The sequence below is a fragment of the Kogia breviceps genome, chromosome 4, assembly GCF_026419965.1.
Source record: "Kogia breviceps isolate mKogBre1 chromosome 4, mKogBre1 haplotype 1, whole genome shotgun sequence".
NCBI classification, from domain to species: Eukaryota; Metazoa; Chordata; class Mammalia; order Artiodactyla; family Physeteridae; genus Kogia; species Kogia breviceps.
Genome location: NC_081313.1, coordinates 38,051,805 through 38,069,349, shown reverse-complemented (window position 1 = coordinate 38,069,349; position 17,545 = coordinate 38,051,805). Strand labels below are relative to the sequence as shown.

Genomic DNA, 17,545 nt, shown 5'->3' with positions numbered 1-17,545 from the left:
TTCATGATGCATGTAAGACAAATCATTGTGCTGTACACCTTAAACTTATACAGTGCTGTATGTCACTTATATCTCAATAAAACTAGATGGGGGAAAAGCGAAGAAATATCACTTTAAAGAATTAAATTTCTAAATTTAGGTAACAATTAGTAAATAATCATTTATTGATACAGAGTCACAAATATGATTAAAAAATTCATTTTAGTTAGTTTTAGGCACTTGCACTTGGAATGACTTAGCAATAGATGAAAATATCCTTTAATTGGAAAATCCATCTCACCTGCTTAATACACATTTGCATATGAGATGCACTTAAAAAAAAGCAGATGCCTAAGCTGGTGATATACTAATTAAACCACAAAGCTGTGTAAAACAAATATAAAAAGGAGAATTCCATTTCTTCCTAGGTAATTTTCTCTGGAAGAAATAGCATGACTCTGCTTACTTGCTACCCAGCTCTTGAAAGATTGGTTTTGTTGGAAAGACTTTTGACTTCAATAACCTCCTAGAGTCAACAGCACTGAAATATACACTCTGCAATTGCTTGCGAAGAGCTCTCATCTTTCAAATCTGATACAGTGTCATCTGTCTGATTTATCTTATCTCCCAAGTTACATTGCATTAGGTAGCTGATGAGGCCTAACACGATGCAGCCTGTGGTGCCTGGCACAGAAGACAGACGCATTTGTTAGTGCCATTGCTCCTATGTTCCCTCATTTCAGAGGATAGTTTCATCTACCGCTTAACTAGTGGGGAAGGATGGCCCCATTCTGAGCATGCTCTATGTTCAGAATAGGCCCACATGGTAGCTTTGCAGACAAAAAGCATGACCAACCACACAAAGATTTCTGACTGACATTCCCCAAAGAGAATTTTCAAAACAAATAAATTGATATATTTCCTTTGTCAGCCTTAAAAGGACAGTTTGATTCTATTTCAGAAACATCAGGAAAAAACTACCTATGGTAGGAAACTAATTGGAAAAAGTTCTTCATCCAGCCTCAAGCGATATATACTGTTGCATATAGCTGGATATACTTAAGAGCAGACTGTGCAATTTCTACTACTTTTTCTTTTACTTTACCATTTAACCTAGGCTTAATCTATTTTTTCATGTGTATGTGCATGTATGTTTCCTCCTCAACTTCCCCCGCTGACACTGGGTTGTTTCTTTTGTTTACTTTAGGGGAGCATGATACGGTCTGAAATAATAACATAAACCATTTTATTGCATATTTACTATAGTGTCAAACACTGTATTGGTGTCTGAGGAGAGTGAAACTATACACAAACAAGAACCCGGGGAACACAAACCTTGGAAATCATAAAGGGCCATAGGAATTAATACGTGTACTCTACCAGACACCCAAAGTTCACTGAGGAAGTAAACAGAGACACAGAAGGTACTTTGTTTTTGATAATACTACTGCCAAATAGCCATACACTTTTTTATGACTAAAATCCATCAATCCCAAAGCTGAATATCAGGATAAAGCTCACTTAGTATATATGAGTAATGATTGGTTTTTATTTTTTTATTTGAACCCTGGATAATTAATTATACTTACTTTGTGATCATCCTAAAATATATGTATGTATGTATGTGTGTTCACACACATATTCAGGGAATATAAGTAGAAACTACTATTTTGGTACCAGATTGTTGCCTTAAGCAATATAAATGAAAATGAAATAAAATACTCTGCTAAACTAGATTGGAAGGTAATTTTTTTTGGAAGATAATTTTTTGGAAATTTGAATATTCTATCACCACACTTCGTAGCCAATCCTAGGTATTCATGTGCCACCCTGACTTTGTCTCAAATGACTTTTTACCAATTTCACCCAGACCTCCTGGTCTTTATCTTGGGTAACAAATGAGCAACAACAGTTCATTGTTTTCTCCCGAATTACTATTTCATCCCCCTCCCACATCTGTTTATACTCAAAACTCTAAATCTCCAAATTACATGGACTTACCAGCTGACCCATTATTTTAAATAATAAACCTACGTTCCTAATGTAAAGTTATGGATTAATTACTTTATAGACACTCCTTTTCTTTCCCGCATTTTTTTTTTTTTTCACTGAAAAGTGGCCTTTCTTCCCATACTCAAATTTGTAAGGCTGATTTCTAGGAATATCCTGTTACCGCAACTGTTTGAAGAAAGAAATCAGGTACGATAGAAAACTTGCTTTTGTGGGGGAGAAAAGAAAGTTTGCTATCATACTGAAAAATCTGAAGTAGAACTACACATTACATTCTTATAAAAATAATGTTATCTTCCTTTTTTTAATTTGGTAAGGAAAGTGCTTTATTATGAATTTCTTTGATTATTCGTGGAATAACCTTTTTAGACATGTTCATAAGCATTTGGAATTTTCTCTTATAACGGTTCTTTTTTTTAAACTTTATTGGAGTATAACTGCTTTACAATGGTGTGTTAGGTTCTGCTTTATAACAAAGTGAATCAGTTATACGTATACACATATCCCCATATCTCCTCCCTCTTGCATCTCCCTCCCACCCTCCCTATCCCACCTCTCTAGGTGGTCACAAACAACCGAGCTGATCTCCCTGTGCTATGCAGCTGCTTCCCACTAGCAATCTATTTTACATTTGGTAGTGTATATATGTCCATGCCACTCTCTCACTTCGTCCCAGCTTACCCTTACCATTCCCTGTGTCAAGTCCATTCTCTACATCTGTGTCTTTATTACTGTACTGCCCCTAGGTTCTTTAGAATTTTTTTTTTTTTAGATTCCATACATATGTGTTAGCATACAGTATTTGTTTTTCTCTTTCTGACTTACTTCACTCTGCATGACAGACTCTAGGTCCATCCCCCTCACTACAAATAACTCAATTTCGTTTCTTTTAATGGCTGAGTAATATTCCACTGTATACATGTGCCACATCTTCTTCATCCATTCGTCTGTCGATGGACTCTTAGGTTGCTTCCATGTCCTGGCTATTGTAAATAGAGCTGCAACGAACATTGTGGTACATGACTCTTTTTGACTTATGGTTTTCTCAGGGTATATGCCCAGTAGTGGGATTGCTGGGTCGTATGGTAGTTCTATTTTTAGTTTTTTAAGGAACCTCCATACTGTTCTCCATAGTGGATGTGTCAATTTACATTCCCACCAACAGTGCAGGAGGGTTCCCTTTTCTCCACACCCTCTCCAGCATATATTGTTTGTAGATTTTTTTGATGATGGCCATTCTGACTGGTGTGAGGTGATACTTCATTGTAGTTTTGATTTGCATTTCTCTAATGATTAGTGATGTTGAGCATCCTTTCATGTGTTTGTTGACAATCTGTATACCTTCTTTGGAGAAATGTCTATTTGGGTCTTCTGCCCATTTTTGGATTGGGTTGTTTGTTTTTTTGATATTGAGCTGCATGAGCTGCTTGTAAATTTTGGAGATTAATTCTCTGTCAGTTGCTTCATTTGCAAATATTTTCTCCCATTCCGAGGGCTGTCTTTCCATCTTATGTTTTCCTTTTCATTAGGTCCCATTTGTTTACTTTTGTTTTTATTTCCATTTCTCTAGGAGGTGTGTCAAAAAGGATCATGCTGTGATTTATGTCATAGCGTGTTCTGCCTATGTTTCTTTCTTTCTTTTTAAAATAGCAACTACAGAGGTAGTAATATTATGAATAATTTATGTACTATATAACACCATTCACATGCCAGTGAATTTTTAAAGTAACAATGTTATATCTATCAATCATTTTTTACTAGAACATTCTATAGAGTATTCAAGATATAAATGAGTTTAATTTTGAGATAACAATTTGCCAACTAGTTTTTGTAGATCACTGATCCTCGAGTTCAAAATGTCAACACAAGATGGCGTACTAAAAGAAAGTTCTCAAATTTTAAGTAATCAAGATTAGATGTCTCACAGAAAGCACATCCTATTCAAGGAAAGAAACTGATTCATTTTTCCTTAATAAAATATGCAGTTATACTGTAATCAGCATTTTCCCACCTTGAGCCGACTGCTAGCCAATACCGTGCTCCCAACAAATTCTGCTATAACTATATCATTTGTACAGAAAACTCCAGCATCAATTCAAAACAAAATGTAGTCATTGAATAGCTATCGCTAGATAAGTGAAATTGTGTTTTATTAAATATACTTTAATACAAAGTATGTATGCCTAAATATCACCCAAAATGTACATTATTTACTAATTTGAGTTTACAATAAATCTATTAGTTTCAATTTATAAAATATTATCTATTCTTAATGTCATACTATTATATTGCCTTCAAAACATTAGTCCCTATAACGTAAACTGCAAAACCATGGCAAGTCCCTCCTGCCATTACACATAACATACATAATATACCTGCAAGATAATATTCATTATGAACCATTTAAAAACATGGGGAACTTTATATGTCCCTAAGTTAAGATTCGTTTTAGAAATTTTTCAGCTAAGATGAAGACATTTTTAATTTTATTTGAATCAAAGCAATTTAAATGTGAGCAGTAAAAACATGTTTCAAAAAAATGGCTTTAAGCCCTAAAGAATATTTTAGAACCTAACTGCACTTTAGAAACTTTATGTTTTCAATGAATTTAAATTACTTCCTACTGAAAATAGAAATGACACAACTCAAGAGAATCTAGCTATGCATTTATATATAGCACAGTGTAGGTGAGTGGTTTTCAAAACTTTTTTTGCCGTGGTCTTTTTTTTTCAAACAAAATATTTCATGTAAGCCCAATATATAAAACAGATAAAAGTGGATACTGTTCCAGTTGGAGCATATGTGCACAGTTCAGTTCTCCTAGCTATAAAACGGATAAAATCAGATCTAGTTCACCAGGTTGATAAAAAGACTAAGTGAGAAAGAGAACCAAGTGAGATATGGTTTATAAAATCTCCTTGAGGTATACAGAGCTGTTTAAATATTAATAGTATTAGGTAGGTAACCTGGATAAGCTGTCTCTTCTACTTGTTTTTTTTTTTTTTCTTTTGTTTGTGGTATGCGGGCCTCTCACTGCTGTGGCCTCTCCCGTTGAGGAGCACAGGCTCCGGACGCGCAGGCTCAGTGGTCATGGCTCACGGACCCAGCCGCTCCACGGCATGTGGGATCTTCCCGGACTGGGGCACGAACCCATGTCCCCTGCATCGGCAGGCAGGCGGACTCTCAACCACTGCGCCACCAGGGAAGCCCTCTTCTACTTGTTTTAACCCAATGAATATACAAAAATTAGTGTTTAATAAGAATTTTCATTGAAGCATATCATGAAGTGGTATTTTTATTTTCATACCCGCAGTTTATCAAAATTCTTAATTTGCTGCTACACTATTTATTGCTAAAAAAGAAATGAACAATGTAAATACAACTTCATAATTTAAAAACAAGTGTTGAAAACATATGAGAATAATTAAGAATATCTACTGGAAACACAAAACCTACATGCCTTTAATTCTCTGTGTTTCCAGTTTTATAGTCAGTACTTTGGGTGCTTTTCATGGTTTGGAAGAGAGACACATTTGGGGTAGGGAAAGATTGACTGTCCATTAAGAAAGACAGGACTCCCACAGAGATCAAGACAGATCCACAATAAAATAGGATCAGGCCTGGTTAGGCCCCAATATACATGGTGATCCCTATTGTCTGATAAAACTAAAGTTGTTTGAACATTAAAACCGATTTCTGCTCAATTTGGGTGTAAAAATAATTATATTTTTGAACTGAAAGTTTTTTGGCATAATTATTTAGTTTCGCCTGTATTTCAGAACTTGAAACGTTAACTTCTACAAAATGCGTTTAGGGGGAGCAGGGAGAAAATAGGCTATGCTTTTTCATCCATTCTTTAACATCAGACCTAAATACAAAAGACCTACCTGTTTTCCTCAAGGTAAAATGGGACATACCAGGTTGACCCACACACTCAGTTTCCAAAAAAATGGTCATGGGAGTGCCTTATACTATGACCAGATTATAGCTGGGTTTTGTTAATTTTCACTCTGAAAATAAGAACCTTAGTTACAAACATTTGTCTACGGTCCACAGCAAGACTGGACCACAAAATTATTAGACTCGCAGGTTTCTCAGACCTTGCTTTAGTAGGAAAGAGCATTATTCTCAAGAGGTGACAGTAGAGTCTCAGGCCTGATACTCCAGAGCAAGTAATGTGGGACATTTTCACACAGCAGGAGAAGAAAATGAAATCATAATTCCCACATCACATACTGATGTGAGAAACAGAAACTCTGTTAACCAGGGACACAGAGAATAAGCCTCCAGTATCACTGACAAAGTTCCAACTTTGTAGGGATACTAAGCCACACAACCACATGAGTGGTTTTTTTCCAACAGGATTCAGCAGCTCACGTGCAGGGTTCAAGGAAGAAGACAAACACCTGCATTGATCCAAGAATTGGGTGTTTAAGGCGACTCTAACAAAAAGACAAGGGCACTAGGAATTTATAGGCTGATAAAAGCAGTGGTGATTTTGGCAGTAAATCCTTGTTTTCTTGTTTTGCGAACACACTTGAAGACCAAAATCAACATTTTAAAGCATCTCCAAGACAGTCTAGCGCATTAACACTCTAGCTGATTCCAAAATGTAGAGAACCAGTGGTTTCGTTTTCTGATCACAATGCAGACTCTACTACTGAACTGAAATTCTGGGACTCTGAACAACCCTCCTGATAATGTGAGTTTTATGCAGATCCACAGTACTACATGTCAGGACTCACACCTAAGAGTGATATTTATAAACAGAAGAGAAAATCAGAGCATTGTGGTATTTCTAAATAAGTAGTTCTTCATGTTGCAAAAGTGTGACATGCTTACCTAGACCTCTGAGTAAAGTGGCAGAATAGGAAAGCAGTGAGTAAAATTTTAGGACTTTTGGGAAATAGGGGTAAAGGGGGACTTATGTCATTTAAAAAACTATCAGGCTTGAAGAAAAGAGACAAAATATAAGAAACAATTTGAATTTTGACAGAGAAAGGTCTAACAAATGTAATAAACATTAGGCAGAGAAATCTATGGAAATCGAGTTTTATCTAACCTATTTAATCACCCTATGGGGCTATGACTTATCCTCTTTATAGCTCGAGGATTTACTGCAGTTTTTAATGTGTTATATGGGCTGAATATTATATTTGTTTTATTTATTTATTTATTTTTTGCTGTACGCGGGCCTCTCACTGTTGTGGCCTCTCCCATTGTGGAGCACAGGCTCCGGACGCGCAGGCTCAGCGGCCATGGCTCACGGGCCCAGCCGCTCCGCGGCATGTGGGATCTTCCCGGACCGGGGCACGAACCCGTGTCCCCTGCCTCGGCAGGCGGACTCTCAACCATTGTGCCACCAGGGAAGCCCTGAATATTATATTTGTAATAATTGTTATACCTTATTGAAATTATACACTATGTACATTATTGAAATTATAGTAAAACATATTGCGATGTAAATAGAGAGAAAAAATGAATATATACCTGATTTAGGTGAAATATCTGTTTAACAGAACCAGGCGATAGTTTTGTTTACTTTTCTTCCTTTGAATATGAGATGTTTCTCTATTTTCATTTCCTGATCTGATCTCATATGTCACTTATCTTACTATTTAAGAAACCAAAGGAAGTTTTCTGATTTCCTTAGATATCAGTCTGAATTGAAGCAACATAAAACCACCTGACAACTAGCTACATTTATTTAGAAAACGTTTTCTCTCTTGTTGACAAAAGCATTTCCATTTCTAGAAAGAGACAGCAAACTTCATTGGTGCAGAAAGATAAAGTAAAACAGAACGTGAAGCAAGGCAAAGAGAATACTAACATCAACTATGATATTTCTATCACCTATTATAGGAATGAACTGACAGCAATTAAACCGTAAAGAGCAAACTCCCAACAATATGTGTGGTAAATTTCCAGGACATAGAAGCAGTCAATTTAAGCACATGAGTCTAGAGTAGCATCATGATTAAGAACTGTGGCCTTGGTGCCATTCTGCCAGGGTTTGAATCCTGTCCCTATTACTTACTAGCAGTGTGACATTAAAAAAATTACTCTTTTCCTCATCTATAGATCAGGGACAGTATTAATACCTGCCTAATCGGGTTATTATGAGGATTAAATAAGATAATCCATATAAGGCACTTCAAAAACATGATTACATAAAAAGCACTCAAAAAGCTTATGCCATTAATAACATTACTATTATCTACGGCAAGGAAAATGTCATTGCCATGGATCAAGAAATAAATCAAGATCCACAGGTGCACAATGACAAAGTAAAAACAGGCCTCCTTAACGGGATAAATTGACATGGCTAAAGGATCCTCTCTCCTCTCACCGTAACTATACATTTCCGTGTATTGACTAAAAATAACAACCTTGCACAAATATTTAATAAATTCTGATTTAGTTAAGTTGGGTTTCAGAATAACAATATATCTCTTTGAGAGGAATAATAGCATATGGGTGGCAAGAAAAAACTCTTCTATATGTTTCCCATAAACAAATAAGATGAAACAAAAATATCATAAAGCCTGACAGTGGTTATGGTCATAAAGTATAAATCTTGAAATACAAAATATTTCTAATAAAATCACCTATTTTTAGGCTTTGCAATTCATCTTTTCAAACATATATTCCTAAGGACAGGACAAATCTCTCTTAAAAAGTGCAACAGAATCTAGTATGGTGCGTTATACTCATAAAGCCTTCAATAAATGTTTGTGATACAGTTTTGAAGTCAGACAAAATCAGGTTCAAAGTTCAGCTTTCAATCATATAGCTGGGTGATGCTAAATAAATTGCCTAACCTCTTTGACTCTCAACCCCCTTATTTGCACCATGGGCACAAAAATACCTAAACCACAGAGTTTTGTGAAAATCAGATAAGGAAGCAGTATGCAAAATGTCTACACAGGGTGCCTGGCACACACAGTGCTCAAGTCATCTGCACACAGCTTGCTTTAGTTTTTCCTGTCCAATATGGATACATTCTATTATTCTTCTCTTCTTAATTGCCTGGCTAGAACCTCCAGTACAATGTTGATTAGAAGTGGCAACAGCATCTAAAAGAATAAACTACTTAAAGATAAATTTATCCAAGGATGTGCGAGACTTGAACACTGAAACTAAAAAACAGTGTAAAAAGAAATTTTAAAAGATCTAGACAAATGGAAGGATACCCTGCGTTCGTGGATTGGAAGGATTAATATTAAGATGGCAATACTTCTCAAACTGACCTACAGACCCAAAGTAAACCCTATCAAAATTCCATCTGGGGCTTCCCTGGTGGCGCAGTGGTTTAGAGTCCTCCTGCCGATGCGGGGGACACGGGTTTGTGCACTGGTCCGGGAAGATCCCACATGCCGCGGAGCGGCAGGGCCCGTGGGCCGTGGCCACTGAGCCTGCGCGTCCGGAGCCTGTGCTCCGCAACGGGAGAGGCCACAGCGGTAAGAGGCCTGCGTACCGCAAAAAAAAAAAAAAAAAAAAAAAAAAAAAAAAAAAACTTGCGTGTCACAGGACACTATCAAGAAAAAGAAAATAGGATAAAATATTTGCAAATCATATCTCTAACAATGATCTAGTATTCAGAATATGTAAAGAACTCTTACAACTCACTTAAGACAAATAACCCAAATAAAAAAAATGGTCAAAGGATTTAAACAGACATTTCTCCAAAGAAGATATACAAATAGCCAATAAGCACATGAAGAGATGCTCAAATCATTAGTCATTAGGGAAGAGCAAATTAAAATCACAATGAGATACCACTTCATGAATGCTAGGATGGCTATAATTGGGGAAAAAAAAGAGGCAAATAAGCGCTGGTGAAGATGTGGACAAACTGGAACGATCATATACTGCTTGTAGGAATATACAGTGGTACAGGCGCTGTCAAAAATAGTTTGGTAGTTCCTGAAACAGTTAAGTAGCATTAACATATGTCCCAGCAATTCCATTAAATGAAGAATGGATGAACAAAAGTCACATATCCATATAATGTAGTCTTATTCCACCATAAAAAGGAATAAAGTCCTGAGACATGCTACACAGATGAACCTCAAAAACATTTTACTAAGTGAAAGAAGCCAAAAACAAATGGCCACATAATGTATAACTTATATTTAATGTCCTTTTATATGAAATGTCTAAAACAGGCAAATTCATAGAGACAGAAAATATATTAGTGGTTGCCAGGGGATGAGGTGAGGGGAAAATTGGGAGTGATTACTAACTTTCATAGGGTTTCTTTTTTGGGGTAATAGAAATGTTCTGGAATTAGTAGTAACAGTTGCACAACATTGTGAATGCAATAAAAACCACCGAACTGTACACTTTCGAATAGTGAATTGTGTATTTATACAAATTTTATCTCAATTAAAAAAATGGCAAAAAAAACTTTTGAATTGGATAATTCTCCCCCCAAAATACCACTTATACTTTGATTCTTATTTCCATACTCCCTTAATAATGCCACAAATGTGTCAGTGAGTTGGCATTTTTTTGAAATCTTTACTCTAATTCTCCAGATTCTACTATATACCTCTTCTAACTGGAAAAAGGACTACCCTCTACTCTCTGTATTAACCATCTTTAAATTGTGCTGTTTTGAAAAAACAGTGTTTACAAGTTTACATGTATATACATATAGATATGGATGGATATAGAGATAGACAGACGAATAGACACTGAAGTGATAAATAAGCACATGTGAGAAATAAGAAACATTTTGCTAATATGAAACAGCTTGATCTTTCACAGACTCCTTCAGAAATAGTGACTCATTTGTCAAAATTATATGACTTTGTGTATTATGTAATTGGTTCAATAGAGTATTTACTGTAAATGCAGTTATTTACTTATTTATTTTTATATCTTAACCCTCTTCATTTATATTCTAAACTGACATTCCACCACTGAGAACTTACCCTAAGCATGGGGCCATTTTGAAACACATGAGGCTCATCACAAACCACACAGTATTCATTCAACACAGGGATCCGCTGTTCAGCAAACTCAATTGTCTGAATAAGACAATAAAGAGAAAGAACTAAGTCAAGTTCATGAAGGATTTGAAAACCCACTAAAGGCTAAACTATTTCTACAACGGATGGAGGCTTGGCTCATACCTGCACTAGGAAGCCACGGTCTCGTATTGGAATACATTTGGCACCATTTGGCTATAAAAAGCAAAGTAGAAGAAAATAATTTTTTAATTAGGAAAATATATAAATTATAGCCTTTTACTTTTGCAACAGTGAATACAGATGTGACCTAAGATCACCTGTAATGTGAATTAAATCACTGATTATGACATCGAGATTTTAGAATTGATTATAATGCCCTTTCCTCCATTACTATTGCAATCTTTGTTTAAACTAAATGAGCAGCATTCTTAATTTCTGATCTTCTAATAAAAATGAGTGGCATCTTTAAATGATCACAAAAACTCGTTGCCTCTATTACTCATCACTGATTGCTCCCACTTCGTCATTTAGATTATTTCAATCTCATTTTACAATCAGAATTATTTCTCCAAGGACGTACTAGACAGCTGCTGTAAGGGTTACAATACTAAACTACTGTATTAGGCTTAATCATACAGGAGGACATTAAGACATTTTCTTTTACAGAATATCCGAAATTATCTTTCTTAGGTGAAACTAACCATGGGAAACTTTCTACTATGTAAGTCTGACATAATTACTTTTCTATATGTCTTTAATACTTAGTTTTGAGAAGAAATGGGCTTTGGGGATATCCACCTAAAATTACCAACATACTCATATTCATTTTCTTAACACAAATAAAATTTCCTGGTATAATTTACAATGTAATTTTAGAAATAAATCTATATAAGAGCACCACAACTTTCTGAAAATGTATCCTCATTTTTTTTCAGTTTCATCTATTGCTTGGAATATCTGTACTAATAGTTAAAGAGTTAAATATGTTCCTGCCTAACACACACACACAAATTTACTAAAAGCAAACAAAACTTTTGGTCAATTATTTTATGTAATTAATATACATAAGATAGGTCTGTTTCTTTATCTGAAACTGGCTATAATGCTGATTACTCTAGAGGTAAACTTTGTGTAAGACTGACTCCCAATAAATACCACCCAAAGTATTTAAGCTTTAATACAGTCACCTCCCAGGCCCATCGCCCCATGCAAAACAGCTTCAGGACAAAGTGACTTCAGTTTCATAAAGTAGACACTGAGAGCAGCTTTAAGTGAGGCTCTGGGATACAGCTGTAACTATTACTTCTCTCCACAAGTTCATGGGCAGTTGTCCTCTTATATACAATAGGAAGGACACCACTCTTAATTATTAGAAATAAATAAATAAAAAAAATAAAACAGCAACGATTTTTATTCTAAAAAAATTATTAGACAAACTCTGAGCTCCACTACTTTTGTGAGAAAACCAGAGATTAGATAAACCTACTTAATAAAACATTAAAAATGCTATGCTTGCTTAAAAGGACAGGCTTTGTGAATCCAATGGACTTCCTTCCATTTTTAGTAGCATTCATTCCCCTGACAGGACTCTTGACTAGACCTCAAACTGACAGCCATATTTATTTTTTCAGAGTCAAAACGAACATCCCAGTACCAGTTGCAAATGTCTGGTATGCAAAATAACATCCAAAAGAAAAAAATTGTGAATTTTAAAAAACAAAAACAAAATTGTGCTTCTTTCCTTTACCAGATCTTACAAAACAAACAAACTAACAAAACCCTCTACTGCCCCTTAGCTGACATTTAAGAACTCAAGATGAAAATATGTACGCACAGCAGGCTGGGAAGATGAAGATGATGATGGTGTTAAGATACCAATGAGCCCTGAGGTAAGAGAGAGCCTCCGGCCCTCTGCGTTGGGTTCCTTGAAAAGCTCCGTTTTGGATGACTTGGGGGCACTGGAGTAAGACTTGCTGAGCAACTTGTGATTCTTGAGTCCATATAATTCTTCCATTCTGAGGTTACTGGAATAAGACCTGCTTAACAGTTTGTGAGGCTTCAGGCTGGCGCTGTGCTCACAGCGCGGGTCTCCAGAACAAGAGCGAGTCAAGAGTTTGTGCGACTTGAGAGCGAGGCAGTCCTCCTGCTTGACGGCTGCAGGGCAGGGACGGTTCAAGAGTTTGTGTGACTTAATGGTCGTCACCGCCTGCTCAGCCCGGGGGTCGCTGGACAGAGAGCGACCGAAGGTCCTGTGTGGCTTCGGGGCGCACACGTCCTCCGTCTTGACTGTGCTGGAACAAGTCCTCCGCAGAAGCTTATGCGTCTTGGAGATCCCATCTTGCTCCGATTTCAGTTTGGATTTGCTTTTTCCACAACCAGGGGGAGGATAACTTGGCGACCTTCAAAATGCAACAATTAACAGGGCAAATCATGAGTGCAACAGACCATGGAGAACACTTGTCGGGCTCAATCAACTCAACTCTGCTACAAATACCATGTCTTTTTAATTCAGCTTATCCAGCCAAAATCGAAACCAAATATGTATGGAAAGGTCACAGGGACTGCATTCTATGTTTCCTGGAAAGCAAAAAAGGTTTGTCCAGTTTGTTTGTTTGTTTGTTTTTCCCTCCTACCTATCCCAGAGCCCTATAAAGGACTAATTTTGGTAGGGAAAACTCTATGTGATTAGAAACCAAAAAATGTCATTTTAGTAAATTTAATCCATGTAAAGGAAACACAAACTCAAAACATAGAAATGAGTATCTGTGTTTTTTGATGGAATGGATGTAACTTGGTCTGTTCTTTAAAGTCATAAAGAAAATAAACAGATGCCAAGACTGTAGCAAGAATGCTTTGAATTAAATAACCATGGAATACCACAGGTGCAGCGTTTAGTAAGACGATGGAAAGACGTCTGTTACCCACCTGCGCAAGGTAGAAAATAGATGCAGGGGAGACTTCACTTTCTTCTCTGACAGCTTCTTATTGTGCAGGCAACTGGATTTTTCTTTGCTCTGTTTCCACTGCTGTGTAACAAATGTCTGCATGATTCTGTCAAATCAAAGGTAAGTTTGTTAGCACAGTTCCAAGGTAATTTAATATCAGATTTCTGTATGGATTATTTAGAGAATGCATATATCAAAGGAAAATAAATGCATGGTAATTAGATGGAATTTAATTTTGAACCATACAAGATGTCTTCTTGTGTAGGAAAGCAGCCTACAGAAAATATCTATGATTTTACTGTTTCAATTAATAATTAATTTATTACTGTGACATAATTAAAAATACAAACGGTTAAGAAGTTGAGAAAAGAATAAGGATATAAAGAGATTTATAATGACAGCCTTTAGGATCAACACCTTTAGCTGAGGTGGCAAAAGAAAAGTCTGAATTATTTTGTTGGTGCCAGTAACACAGGTTTTAAAAAATGTTTTGTTAGTAATTATGATTTATTAAGATACAAGTAAAGTTCTTTTCCTTCTCCTTGATTTGCTTATGTATTTTTCTTCATGAAAAGGAAAACAAAATGAAACTACAAAATCGTAAACAAAAATAAGCCATGCAAAATTGACTCTATGGAGAATTAGGAGGTCAGCAAGTTTTGCGTTCAGCACAGCCGCCATTCACTTTAAAATGTGCTGGTTTTTAAAAAGATGGTGAGCCTCTAAGAATTTTTAGTTCCTATCCTGAGGCAGGAATTTGGTAACTTCTGATCTCAATATTTTCTAAGTCAAGACCATGGCATCACTGTATTGTGATAAATAATTCTAGAATGTCAACTGTGGATTTAAGACACAGCCTTGTTTTCTGAGAAGGGTCTCAGGCTGTGACAGCTTCTCTGGATCCCATCCCTCCAGTGACAATGGAGGAGAGTCCCTTAAGGCTTATATTTAAGTAGAGGCAAAATTTTACAATTAAACATTGTGCGCAGTAAATTAAACATTTTGATCTTCTTTCCCAAGTCAATTCAGCAGGTCCTGCTTTCCTGCTCTTTTCAGTTGTTTCTAACACAGATTGCTTTTGGACCAGGAAGATGGTACAAATATCTACTATTTACAATACAGCAGGGTGTGAAAGAGGAACTTTATATACAGATTTTTTTTTTCTCCTTCCACACATTTCACAAGTAAGGTAAGAAAATGAAATCTGTACAAGTTAGCCTGGATAGTAAGCAGAAGAGCTGTAACACCTATGTTATCCAACACGGAGAGACCTATGTTAACGTATGTTATTCAAAAGGGGCAGCTGTGACTCTTAGCACTAGGCCAATGATTATTTTCTTGAGATCCTTCAGGTCTCACCACATTAACTCAGATCGCCAGAAACTACATCACTCAGACTAACTACCCCAAACTTTAGTGAGCTAGCTTAGATGAACTGAGAGGAAATGTGGAATTATTTGCGGTCTTTTTAGCTGTAGAGGTAGTGAGGAAGAAGGGGGTAAAGCTGCAGTCAATGATGCATGATTCCAAATTTGCAGTAAATTCTCCCTAGAGCTCAGGATAAGGGAAAGTTCTTATTTTCCACTTAATTTTTGAAGGTTTTTTCTCCCAAGATTTCATCAAGATTTAAATGTAACAGTAATATTAAGGCCATCATTTTCCCTTGTACTTAACCTGAAATCTCCAGTGACACCACCCTTTGTACCAAGCAGATTCAGATTCTTTTCCTCCTATGAAAAATCGCCATTCCTGTGTACCATTCCCTAAGAAACCAAGCAAGTGCTTCTCTGATTCTTGATAGGCTAACTGGAACAAAAATTAACAAGTAAAAGAGCTAAAATTGTTCCCACTTTCATATTACATTAGCATTCTAAAGTGTGACTTCAACATCTAAAACTAGTAATTCTTAAACTTGCACACCCAAATCCTTACATGTTCTTGGATTCGAAAGGGAGGAGTTAACTACCTCCTATAAGAAATTCAATATAGTGTTTCATTTCAATTGTGATCTGAAATACACATATGAGCACATTTGGTATAATGACCACCCCCTTATAATAGAGAGCCTCCGAGAGATTTCAGTGCTCGCACTGGTGTTTGAGTTTGTGCTGTCACTAAGAAGAACTACTATAATTGCCATTGGCTGATGATAAAAGAAGGGAAAAAGACTTCAAGGTAAATTATACATTCACATCAACTGAAGACCAGACGATGTCACAGCCAGCTATGCGAACAAAGCTTCCAGGGTAGTTCAGAAAGAGAAAGGGAATACACGTGGGTAACATGATGATCTTCTACATGGTGAAATGGGCACTATAATAGTCAGTACTGTGTTCAAACTGTGGAGGTGAAATAGCTTCAGCGAAATGACACCATCCATCAAATTAAATTAGTATGTTATTTTGAAATCTGAGGGTTTTATTTTGATTTGCACATCAGTTATAAATTGAATTTTGTGTTATAAATGTGAACTCAACATATGAAGAATTTACACCATACTTTATGTTTGTACGTACTTCAGGCAATGTTAGAGATTTGCAATGTATTTTTTTCCTTTTAAAAACAACTTAAGTTTGATCAACATCAGTTCAACATAAAGTCACACACAGTTTAAGATTATTTCCATAGTCTGTGATATGCTTAGCCTTTGATTGATAGATACCCTATTCAAGGCTGATCACTATATTACATCTGTTTGGGGTCAGTATTTTCTTTTTCAGCCTCTTTTAATGACCTCACATTTTCCCAATAGCCATTCAATGATGAAAATATATTCCAAGCCTTATTAAGACAAAGGAGTATCTAGGATTATATGAGAGGCAGATTAGTGGATGGATCAAAAGTATTGATATGGAGTCAAATTCTGGCTGTACCACTTTCTCAGTGTGTGAGCTTAACCAAATTGCTTAAGCTCTCGGGGCCTGGCCTTCATCATATAGGATATGTGGAGAGTAACAGTACCTGCTTGATAGGGTTGCTGTGAAGATCAAGGGAGCTAATATATGTCACTATTCTAAGTGCTTGACATATAAGCAGCACTGCATAAGCATTTGCTGTTGCTGTTGTTTAGACTCTTACTGCCAGAAACACACAAGATAAAGAATCACAGAAAAAGTTTAATGAGTGTTTCTTATTTCCTGAGCAAAAACAAAGGGCCTAGATTCTAAATCTGCCTTCCTAACTTGCTGTATATTTCTGGAAAATAACCTCTTTATAGTTCAGTTTCCTCTTATGACATTGTGAGTGTGAGATCAGATTTTGAAATTTTATTATATTTAATTTTAGACTAGAAGATCACAGACAAACCCAGTTATTTTTAATTAAGGAAAGAAACTAAATTAGTCTAAAATTTATCAAGGGTCATTAAATGAAGTTCTAGTTCATATACCAAACTTTTCATATAATTAAAATCTGTCCATAAAAGTAAATAACTTTTTAAAAATGTTAAACATTTGGGTGGAACTATTAATAAAATGTTACATATTCTACAAGGTGATTCAACAGTGAATACAGAGTATAGCTTTCCTTAATTTCTCAGGGTTGGGATTACACACATAATTTCTTTTTCTGAGCTCAAATGTTGTACTCAAATGTCATTAAGGGTAGGAAGCTATCTCTTCCTAGACTCCTGTG

The 17,545-nt window shown here is 36.1% G+C and overlaps 1 protein-coding gene across 2 annotated transcripts in view; it reads right to left on the bottom strand.

Annotated features, from left to right (window-relative positions):
- Positions 1-17,545, bottom strand: part of PARP8 (poly(ADP-ribose) polymerase family member 8) — a 176,949-nt gene that overhangs the window by 32,524 nt on the left and 126,880 nt on the right. For both annotated transcript variants that reach the window (XM_059060782.2, XM_067030963.1), the window contains exons 12-15: positions 13,893-14,018; positions 12,802-13,366; positions 11,130-11,180; positions 10,929-11,024 (exon numbers count right to left, since the gene is read on the bottom strand). In XM_059060782.2, the coding sequence (XP_058916765.2) occupies positions 10,929-11,024; positions 11,130-11,180; positions 12,802-13,366; positions 13,893-14,018 (838 nt within the window). The remainder of the gene's footprint in view (positions 1-10,928; positions 11,025-11,129; positions 11,181-12,801; positions 13,367-13,892; positions 14,019-17,545) is intronic.